The 11,983-nt window shown below is 38.1% G+C and overlaps 1 protein-coding gene across 1 annotated transcript; it reads right to left on the bottom strand.

Moving 5' to 3' along the window:
- Nucleotides 1-4,568: 4,568 nt before the first annotated feature.
- LOC141842873 (uncharacterized) lies at nt 4,569-10,126 on the bottom strand. The gene is made up of 3 exons (XM_074730857.1): nt 9,406-10,126; nt 4,690-4,828; nt 4,569-4,577 (listed from the first exon to the last, which is right to left on the bottom strand). The coding sequence occupies exons 1-3, from the start codon at nt 10,098-10,100 to the stop codon at nt 4,569-4,571; spliced, it is 843 nt and encodes a 280-aa protein (XP_074586958.1). The 5' UTR covers nt 10,101-10,126.
- Between the last annotated feature and the right edge of the window lie 1,857 nt (nt 10,127-11,983).

The raw sequence follows: 11,983 nt of genomic DNA, 5'->3' as shown, positions 1-11,983 counted from the left end.
GTGGATGCATGCATGCAAAGGGAAAACTTTCCTCAGTTTTTAGTCCAGCCACCATGGGAACTCGTTAGGATCACAGATTGTGAGATATCTATTATCTCAACACTCTCGACAGTTATTAAGTCAAGGAAATGAGGGATATCTTCTATCCTTAGTGACTCTCGATGCAGAAAGTTTAGTACATCTTTCGGATGTTCACATAATATCCAAATGTGTTTTCAAAAGAAATACCACACTTGTCGTCAAGGCAACAACTAGAGTTTACCATTCACTTTCTAGTACAGCTCCAATATCAAAAGTCTCATATCGGATGGCACCATAGAGTTTGAAGAAAATCATTGCACCTCTATCTGGTAAATAAATAAAATAATTTATTATATATTTTCAAAATTAAAATAAATAATATATATTAAATTAATAAGATACCTTTATTAGGTTATTTAGATTATCCCATTATAGTTAGGAGTTGATTGAAATTATTAACCTAAATTTAAAGTTTAAGTTTAATTACTACGTAAGTTTTTTTTTGGATTGTGTGGGTGTCTCCGCCGCAACCCGCGATAATCTCTGCGCTTCAGCAGAGGGTGGCCTTGGGTCATGAGGGCACAGAAGGCAACTACGGGGTCCGACGACCTCGCAATCACGGTGCCGATAGGTATCGGTGCCAATCCCACACCGGAATAGTAAATACCGTCCGTTTCGGACGGTGTGACTCGGTATTTCAATCCATGTTATCTTCTTACTATCTAGGAAAGTTAATATAGTGGTAGATACATTGAGTAGAAAATCTAAAAGAGTATCGGCTTGCCCCAGTAGGTTAGTGAGGTAATTTTTAGATTTAGATCTCGTTGGAGGCAGACTCAACAAGGTATGTTGGCATCCCTAACTAGTTGAGATTACTATGGAAAATAAAGACCAATATCGCAAATCAATGGTGAGTGAGCTCGATTTAAGCACAAATGAGAATTTTTTCATTATACGGATGGATCGCTTCAATTCTGAGATAAGTTATGAATTTCTGAGGCACAAACCCTATCAAGGAAGATCTCCTTCGAGAAGCATATTGATTGAAATTTATAATTCATCCTAATGGTACCCAAATGTATTGAGATTTGAAATGATCATATTTATGGAAAGGTATGAAAATAGATATTACAAACTGTATAGCTCAATATCTAATTTTCCAACAAATTATGGAAGAATAACAAAGACGATCAATTGGGCTGCTTCAAAAAATAATGAAAGTGGGAGCATGTTAAGACTTTGTCACAGGGTTACAAGGATTAAGAAGGGCATGAATCAATTTGGGTGGTCATTGATTGATTGACAAAGTCGAGTGCTCATTTGTTGCTTACTCATAGACTCCACAGCATTCCCTTTAGTACCATTTCTAACGCTTTACTTTGAGGTTCAGGTGGAGTTTCCAAAAAACATTTGGTCTTAAGCTCTACTGAAGCACTGCTTTTCATACTAATAGCAATTAGAGTGCATTATCAAGACCCTATAGAATCTTTTGTGGATATATGTATTGGATTTTAGTGGTGGCTAAAAGGACCACTTACATTTGGTAGAGTTTGCCTAATTAGGATTCTACTATATGATAGCTCATTTTGAGGCATTTTATAGTAGGATATATAAATCTCCTACTTTATAGGACAAGGTTGGAAAGCGTCAGCTCTTATGCCCACTATAAAGTATTCAGTAGGAAGTAGTTGAGCTAGTGTGGATTGTAAAACAAAAACTGCTAACTACTCAAGTCAACAAAAAAGGTATATGGACCGTAGACAAAGGATACTACAGTTTGCAGTGGGTGATCAAATTTTTCTTATAAGTGGATGAAGAGGTTCAGTCTAAAAGAGAAGTTGGCTTCCAAATTTATTGAAGCTTGTCAAATTTTAAAAGAATGGATTGGTGCAATAGTTTATTGACTTGTTTTACCCCCGGACTTAATAGGAGTGCATACGTCTTCCATATTTCTATGTTGTAGAAATACGTCAAATTCGAAGCATCCTCGAGGATCTCACTGAACCACTCCTGTCTAGTGTCTTACAAGGAATTCCTAATTCGAATTCTGGATTATAAGGAGAAATCAATTGTGAAACAAGTGCATCCACCTCGTAAAACTTAGGTAGCAACACCACTTGAAATGCGCAACAGACACCCCCACCTATTCTTCTCAAATAATTAAATTTAATGATCAAATTTCGTTTAATGGAGAGGATATTAAATACTAAATTCAATCTATAATTTTTCAAGTCTTAAAAAAATTCTAAAATTTTTAAATGCTAAAATAAATTAAACCGATACATCAAAATAGAATGAGAGTCGAATTGAAGTTGAATTGGGATCAAATTTAATCAATTGATTGAGTGATTGGGATTGCGTGAGTCTAACAAAGGTCAATTAGGATTTATTTTGATCAATTTATGATTAAACAAAATTTTAAGTGGAGATTAACAAGTTTAGTCGATTTGGAACAAATTAGGGAATTTTTGAAGAGTTTAAGAATAATTTTGTATCTATTTTCTCTAACTTACGTTTTATTTTTCTCTTCTCCTTGCTATCGCACGTGCAACTTCTTCCCCACATGACATTCAGATTCTTCCCCCACCAACACCATCTTCCTCTTCATCTTCTAACCAGCAATACCTCCTCCACCAGCCATCACTCCCTTCTGTCGATGTCACATTTTCCCCAACCAAAACTTCCTTTTCCCCTTCCTCTCTTCCTGCTCTTTCTAGCCATCATACTAGCACCACCACCACCCCTTATCTTATCACATTGCGCCTCCACCATGTTAGTGTGCACGCGTGCATGGGTGTTAGTCATTGGTAGTCCTTTTCCCCTCTTAGTTTCTCTTCCCCCTCTTTTATATTCCCTTTCAGTGAGTGCACAATAATAGATGCAATCATTCATCACAACACTAGGCATAGTTATTAAAGGCGTTCACTTGGTTGTGCCTAGATGCAAAGTGCAACCAAGCGATCCTCTTGCACCTGTGCACCTTAAGCATGTCCCTTGTCAGAGGAGGAAGAAATCGATCTTGAAGAAACCAATAAAGATTCAACTATACAAATCTGTGATGATGATAATGATATGATTGAGGAAGCTAATGAAGATTTTAATGATTTAAATATTTAAATTATGCACATAACGTATTTATTTGCTAGTGAACTTTATATTTACATTATTATTTAATATTTTATGGACTAAAATTTTGTTAGTGAAATATTTTGACAAAAATTCTCTCTATATATTTGAATTGTAAACTTTATAGCCATAGCACCTTATTTCGATAAGGCATGCGTATTATCTTGCGTCGTGCACCTCAGACCTCATAACACCTATGCACTTTTGGGCATCTCACGCCTTAAATAATTATGACATTGGGTTGTCATTGGAGCCAAGGGAAGCCACCATGAACGATGAGCAAAGGGGAACCCTCCTCTCTTTCACTCTCTCTCTACCATTTTTCCCCATGTCCACAACCATTAGTCAACTCTCCTATTATTTAGACACCCACAACCCTCATTCGGCAATCCTTTTCCCCTCTTGGTTATTGCTCATACATCATCCAATTAAAGGAAAGAACTAGTGAATAATTGTAAGTTGGCATTAGTAAATAATTGGTTAATTCCGATCAATTATGATTTATTGTATAGTATTAGCAAAACATCTACCTTGTTTTGTCAATTGAAGGAAAGGTAAATATTTTATTATATTTTTGTTTTAACTGACTTGTCTAGTATAAAATGGAAAAATAAATTTGTTCCTTGATAGTACGTCTCTCGTTTAGAAATTGAGATTATATCGAGTTAGCATGATCGAAATTTAATCCACCAGCTTCTATTTTTATTAATTTTTAGATTTTTTGTTATTATAATTGTTAGAGATTTATTTTGAGCTTTATAATTATTTTTATATTGTATTTGTAGATACATACAAGTGGATAAATCTATCCTCTATCATTTTGTTTCTTTACATATTCTTTTATGCATGAATACAAATGCACATGATTATTTTGTGCTTCTAAAACTGTCTTCAAACAAGGAGATTAAAATAATAATTAAAATTGTTAAATGAGTTTTTAAAATAAAAAATGCTATTAGGGGGTTAAATAATTGATATTGTTCAGATCAAATGATTGTAGATGATTGTTTTACATGAGAATTAACATAAGAAGGGTTATTTTAAAAATTAAAATATATACTTTGAATTATTCTTCAATTGATACCTATTTTTACTCTTCAATTGATACCTATCATCAAATTTATGACTTTGGTTAAGTTAGATGTTGATACCTACTTATAATTATTAATTATAGCAAAGCATTGCAATCACAATTTATTTGGGCAAACTCTAGTAGTGGGAAATCCTACTTATTTGACTTCTTTATCCGTATTAGACTAATTCATTACTACATAGTATGGAATCTCCATGGAAATTTCAAAAAGACTAATAAATGAGAAAAAGGTAGCAATTTTGCAAAATAAGAAATAGATAAATCAAACTCTGTAATATTTTGCTTTTTCAGCTGTACTTGTGGACATAGGCAATCATCAATTCAAAGGCTAGAGCAACTTCAATGTAACATCAATAGAAAATACTACATGATGGATAAGCATAAAGTCAACCCTATATATGTAAAACATATATATATATATATATATATAGGATGAGAATATCTTCTACCTGAATGTTAGTGCAAGAAACTTCTTGTGCAACAGATGGTGCATCTCCACTTAATTGACCGGCCACATAAATGAGATCATTTTCCTTCAAGTGACACGCAGCAATTTGTGCCAAATCACCTTCAAAAATTACTGGGATCCTGATAACACAAAGGAATACAAACAAGGATCAAAAATGGCATTGGTTCATTCTATATCAACATCAACCAAATCGAACATGTATATACATATGTTTTCAGTTCAGAATTTGCTGATAATCACTATCTTGTCTAAAATACCAAAGTGACATAGGGATTAGCACTGTAAATGAATCGGGCGTTCGTGAACAAGCTTGGTGGCTCAATAAAGCTTGTTTATGTTCATTCAAAAGAATATATTAAATAAACAAACTTGAACACTAGTAAACTTGGTTCATTAACTTTGATGAACAAAATTCATAAACAATTTATGAAACGTATTTGTTAAATTGTGTAATATTTAATTGTAAATTTATTTTTTAAAGGTAAACTCGACTCATTTACACCCTAGTAGAGATTGATCAATCATAAGTGTCACAAAAACTTGGTATTAGTTAAACTTGCATGATTTGACCTATCTAATCAAAATTACTCAAATTTGCAAGAAACAATACTCTACTTAATTTAATACAATATATTTTAATTGATCTAAATGTTAAAATTCGGTGCATAAAAATAAAAGAGATATACGAAATTAAATGAATTATAAAGGCATTATGCTAATGAATTGTACTATGGAATTTTGAGAAAGAATGACAAAAAAAAATGTCTAAGGAGATCAATAATGATCAAAAATCAATTTGGATTCATAACTAGAAGGTCGACAATAAATATTATCCATCTTCTTAGATAATTAATTGAAAAGGTATTGGAAAAAGAAGCAAAACTTACATATAATATTCGTCGACCTTATTAAAAAGACTATAAAGATAAGGTTATATCAAAGATAAGCTCTAAATCTATATATTTTTACACTAATTATGAATAAACAGACACATTTAAGACAATAGTGCATGTTGTTTGCAGATGATATTGTTTTGATAAATGAGACACGTAAAAAAGTAAATGCTAAGCTTATCTTGTAGGGAAACACAAAAAATGAAAGATTTTAAGTTTAGCAGAATAAAATTAGAATATATAAAATTTAAATTTAGCAATATTAGACATAGTGAGACAATTATTAAGATACGAGATGACAAGTTACCTATAATTGAGAGCTTTGAATATTAAAAAATAAAGAAATTAAGAGAGATATCTTATATAGAATACAAGTAGGATGGTTAAAATGGAGAATATCATGATCGTGAAGGAAATTCTACAAAACGACAATTAGGCAAGGCTTGCTTAGGGAAGTACGAAAACCAGTGATGCTTCTTTCTCAATGAAAATCTAAACCGCCTCTTAGGGATGGGACAGCTCATCATGATTGGTCGTTCTGAAGAGAGAGGGGAATCTTTAATGACTGCAGCATGATATTTGCACTTGTCGCCACATCGACATTATCCATGGATAAGGGGAGAGGGAGTAAGCTATATAAAGCCCTACCCCTTTGCTTCATCACTTCTTCCCCTTACTCCCATATGCCCCAGCTTGTCTATTCGCTGAGCTATTCTGATCTGACGATCAAGAGACTAGAAGAGAAAAGGGAGACGATATGCTCTGGCAATTGATAGGGTGGCATCTGGTCCTTCACCACCCTCTACCAAGAGGGGTGCTTGTAACATGCAGTGCCTTTAATGGCGACTTTTGCAACAACAGGTGCCTTTTGATGATGAGGGGCTAGATCCAAGAGGACCTCGTTATCAGCCTCCTCCAACTTAACGGTCCTCCTATTGCACCGGTCATAGGGGAAGCATTGCAACCTTCTTAGAAGGTGCAGTGGTCTTCCCCAACCTTTGGTGGCCTGCTTTGGACCATGATACCTACCATAATGAAAATTATTCGAAAATAAGTTTTCCACAAAGACAAGGTCTCCCGGGGAAGCCAAGGCTTGAATTCCTTGGCGACTTCCCTTGGGCAACCATCTTTCTCCTTTCAAGTGATAATCCTTGGGTAGTTTTACTGACTACTCCCAAGGTACCCTTTCCTAGGACGTATCGCGCTCCGTATGTGGAGTGCTTATGATGTGTCGTATGAGTGTTTGTGATGTATTGTCTGGGTTGTCTTGTAACAAGTTGTAGAGTAACATACTCTTCATTAAAATCATCTCTCTAAAATCATATCTCTACTTTCATTGTGTGTGCTTGTCTATTTCCCATTCCTCGCAACCGCTAATATGCATCCTGTGATGCTCCCGACATTAGGGGAATCGAATGGCCCAATAGAATATCGAGATAACATTGAAAATGCTCCCCGAATGATTTGCCAAAAGAAGCTGACTTCTTACTCAAGGGGAGTAGCAAGGTTAAAAGAAAGCTTCCCAAGGGTAACCTTGCTCCCTTCTATGGAAAACTAGCAGGTCCAGATGAGAACTAAAGAATTAGGACCCTCCCCGTCATCATACAACTAGCTCATAGTTTGGTGGTTCTTCCTTAAAGACTCCATTATACGGTGTTTTCTCTTCGCAAACAATTAGGTCCCGCCGCCTCACCAACCTAGGACACCATAAAAAAAAGGAAGGACTGCAAAACCATAGGGTCCTTTCCTCCCACGATTTTGTCTTGTGCAAATTCGAAGCAAAAAGAAAATGAGGTTTAGGCATTGTTCTTTACTGACCCAGGGACCGATGTGTCAAACTTTGAGAGCCAAGGCCACTTTAAAAAGAGAGGGGAAGGCATGGTGAGCCTTCAAGACCCCCTCTTTCTCCCCTTTCTAACTCGGGTTTCCAAGCCAAAACGCCCAAGTGTTAACATATCGCAGACTTGACTGTATCGGCTTGCAACCCCTGATCAAGGGGCCAAGCAATATGGTCCAGACAAAGAGACCTCGAAGTTAATTCATTACCAGCTAGGTCATTGCAACCCACATCCCCTTACCCTAATTGCATGATGAACCCTCCCAAGTCACATTGGCAATCAAAGACCAAGAATACCCTTCTGAGTGGATCCATCAATAAAGGGATCAAGAGAGCCGTTCTAAATCGATCCAGCGGACAAGGGACTGAGAGAGCCCTTCTAAGTCAATCCAGCTGTCAAAGGACCAAGAAAGCCCTTCTAAGTCAATTTGGCGATCAAGGGATCGAGATAGTCCTTCTAAGTTGATCCAATAGTCAAGGGACCAAGAGAGTCCTTCTAAGTCGATCCAGTAGTCAAGACACCGGGAGAGCCCTTCTAAATCAATCCCACAACCAAGAGACGGGAGAGCATAAACTCAATCCCAAGACCACAAGTAGCCTGTAACCGTCTTGGGTGAGTGTAATAAGGAGGCCATGTCAGATCCCTTGCCTCAGAAGATCATTGAGATCGAGGAGAATATAAAGACGACCTTACTCTATCCCTGGCCTCGCAAGATCAACGAAGTCGCAGAGATAATATAAGGAAGATCTTGCTCGATCCCTTGCGTAGGGGGCAAAAGGAGTCATTGTATTCCCCCACGTAGGGGGCAAAAATGTCATTGTCGCTCTTATTTTCCTTTGCTTTAGTTAAGATTTGCATATTTAGACCCAAACCCTCATCTCATTCTTCCATTAACGAAGAGAAGGAGACTAGGGTTAGTGGTGTTTTAATTGTTGCGACTGGAGAGGTGGCTAGTGTTTGTTTTGATATCATGTTATAAATTGAAAATTGTATTACCTTTAAAACTTATCCAATACATAGAATCTTAATTCCTTTTATAAATTAATATCACGACTTATCTTTCATAAAATAGGTGACTTTTTAATAAAAACTCTACTTATATCTCATAATTTATGGAATAATTTTAACATAATCTTTTGGGATAAACATGATTACAAAATCATGTTTCCTCACACTCCTCTATGGTTCAAAGTTTTACCAAATACCACCTACCAACAAGACTAGTACATATTAGTACCAAAGGAAGACCATAAATTTGGATATCTCTTGTACTTCTTAGTACAAGAGAGAAGTCATTAGTTCTAGTAGTTTAAGATTATGTACCACTTAGCAAGGTCTCGAAAATCATTAATGTGGTCAACCCACTACATAGTGTATATGTGGTACATGGTGGCATATGCAACCAATATTAAAAATACCAAAAACAACAAGTATACTAGTAAAAATAATTAACATATTTACAAGAAAATAAATTAATAAATACATCTAACTCATAATTTCTTATTAAAAGAAATGTCAAGTACACAATACAAAATACATAAGATATGACAATTGATATTAACCAACAATATATGTAAATCGAATATATAAATAACATGAACATAAGTAATATCCTATATCACTCACAAAATAAATGTTCATGTCAATTTAGTGCATCGCCATAAGCAAACACTCACGCATTGGACAACCTATGGTCAATTTGTTGCCTTGTGCGGTGGTTCTTAAAAATCATACTGCTAGTATATGGTCATTCTTTCTGAAGCATACATCATCGCTAAGCAACTTTCTAGGATGAATTTCTATCATGATGAGTATAACATAACTATTGATACAAATCTTTAGTTTCTAGAGTAGAAGACACTTGTTCATAGTATTTCAAAAACGGAATGGCTAGAGCCACATCAAAGTCAACAAGAGCGAAATTTTATTATCAAGTCAACGCGTCAAGTTTAGAAGCGAGCGGACCTGAATGAAAGTAGCCCCCGGATCTTCTTAGAGGTAATAACCGAGACGGCGACACAGGATCCATTGGGTAACATCTGAAGCTGAACCGGCGCACCGACGTAACCGACGAGGTGCATCTGGTTAAGAATCTGCGGTTGAAAGAATATCGACTTCGGGCGTGGCAGGTCCACTGACTTCTTGTAATTTTCCAAGGAGGGGGGAGCAGGCGCTTCGGTGGCAGGCGAAGACGACAACCCAGGAGAGGACGCGGGGTGCATCTGGCTATGAATCTGCGGTTGAAAGGGTATCTCCTTCGGACGAGGCAGGTCCGACGACTTCTTGTAACTTTCCAGGGAGGGGGGAGCAGGCGCTTCGGTGGAAGGCGAAGACGACAACCCAGGAGAGGGCGCGAGGTGCATCTGGTCATGAATCTGCGGTTGAAAGGGTATCTCCTTCGGGAGTGGCAGGTCCGACGACTTCTCGTAATTTTCCAGGGAGGGGGGAACAGGCGCTTCGGTGGCAGGCGAGGGCGACAACCCAGGAGAGGACGCCTCAGGCTTAGGCTCGGTGATTGTTTCGGAAGTGGACTTCAGCGGCGAGGAAGAGATAGATGCAAGTTGCTGGGCGGTGAAGGAGGAACCGAGAGAGAACAGCCATCTAGGGGACCGGCGGGAGTGGGGAGATAGCACTCCGGCGATGGCCCGGGAGAGATTCATGAGGACAGTGCAGCGAGCAAAGTCTAAAACCCTAGAAACCACTTTTGGACGAGGGTGACAACGACACTCGGCAGGGTTTTATGCTTGACCTTTTGACCTCATGGCGACTTCATCTTGACAGGGCTGCCCTAGATCCGGACGTCCATATTTCCTTTATCGGACGGTTGAAAACGCAGCCATTAAAAAATAATAAATTTCAGTTAGTCTTATGAACTCAATCTCTGGGAGTGGTCGATCCGGTCCCACAGAAATTTTCCACCGACCACCAGGATAAATCAGGAAGCGCATACGGCGGCCAATCCCAACATACTTTGTTCTCCATTTGAAAGAAAATTCTTACAAATACGCCGTAGCTGGGATCAAACCGTAGGATCCCTAGGTCACAAATCAAAATGTCCTACCGTTCACCATTGCCCTGGGACGAAAACACAGCCACTAAAGCGTGAGAGAGAAGTCGCTCGCATCGATGCATCGATTCCCTCCCCGCTGGCGGTTGGTTCGAACATTGAAAATTATGAGTCGTCGCAACAACAGGCCTCGAGGGAGAACATATAACTTTGTGAAAGAAAATAAATTTAAGAATAATTTAAAATTGAAAGACAAATGAATTTCAAAGTATTTACTTTTATATTTTTTTTCTTAAGTCAAATCTATTTTTTTTTATCGACTCAAATCTTGATTATTTTAATTGTAGCCAAAAATATAATGAGCCTTCAAAAGCGTGTGGAAGCTATTTGTAAAGTAATCGTCGATGGAGTTGTAAATTTTGAGAATAGAGAAATTCTAGCCTTTTATAAGGCTATATGATAGCTCGAGTCCAAGAGTTTCATATCCGTCGTAAGACAAGGTCACGAGGATATGTTTCAAGCTTGAGGTTCGATGCTCTCTACGTGTCGTCAGGCTATACCATAAGCTTGGGGCTCAGTATTTATCATAAGGCTATATCATGATCTTAGATTTTAGTGTTTTGTGCTTGTTGTAAGGTTATATCGCGAGCTCAAGGTTCGATGCTTTGTGTCTGTCGTAAGGCTATATCACAAGCTTTAGGCTCTGTGTTCTATGCCCATCGTAAAGCTCTGTCACTAGCTCAAGGCTCGGTGCTCCATACATATTGTAAGGCTATATCGTGAGCTCGGAACTCGATGTGGTATGTCTGTCATAAGGCTATATTACAAGCTCAAGACTTAGGGCTCCATATCTATCGTAAGGCTATGTCGTGAACTCAGAGCTTGGTATTTCATGTCTATCATAAGACTATGTTACGAGCTCGGGGTTTGAGGTTCGATGCTCTTTGTCTGTCGTAAGGATATATTGCGAGCTCAAGGCTCAGTGCTTCATTCCTATCGTAAAGTTATGTCGCGAGCTCGGAGTTCAATGCTCGATGCTTCTTTCTTGTCGTAAGGTTATGTTATGAGCTTGAAGCTCAGTGCTCTATGCTTGTCATAAGACTATATCATGAGCTCAGGGTTCGGTGCTCCATACATATCGTAAGTCTATCTCACGAGATTTATAATGCTATGCGCGAGCCTGAAGGTGTTACGCCCTGGGAGCCCTTCTTAACAACAAGCCATATGTCCCCGAGGCCATGGTGCCGCGGTAGGACATCCAGGTTGTCACCCAAGCACCCGCGGTTCGATCCCCAGCTACGGCGTATTTGCAGAAATTTTTCTCCAAATGGGGATCGCAATCAAAGGATACTGGGCATCTGGGTTGGCCGCTGCGTGCTCTTCTCGATTTACCCTGATGGCCGGTGGGAAACTTCCGTGGGACCGGGCCAGTCACCCCTAGGGATTGAGTCAATACGACTAACTGAGATTTATCATTTTTTTTTCAACAGTGATGTGATCGCCTCTATTCAATCTGATTCGTACCCTTGGGTTGCT

The sequence above is a fragment of the Curcuma longa genome, chromosome 12 (genome assembly GCF_044706935.1).
Source record: "Curcuma longa cultivar G26 ecotype Majalengka, Jawa Barat chromosome 12, ITB_CL_G26_1.1, whole genome shotgun sequence".
NCBI lineage: Eukaryota > Viridiplantae > Streptophyta > Magnoliopsida > Zingiberales > Zingiberaceae > Curcuma > Curcuma longa.
The sequence above is the reverse complement of the archived record's forward strand: the minus strand, read 5'-3'. Positions and strand labels throughout refer to the sequence as shown.

Excerpts from the sequence above, each read along its gene's own strand:
- LOC141842873 (XM_074730857.1), bottom strand. The coding sequence starts at position 10,100 with ATGAATCTCTCCCGGGCCATCGCCGGAGTGCTATCTCCCCACTCCCGC. Across the intron at positions 4,829-9,405 it reads CGGGGGCTACTTTCATTCAG|GATCCCAGTAATTTTTGAAG; the intron begins GTCCGCTCGCTT and ends TTGTGTTATCAG.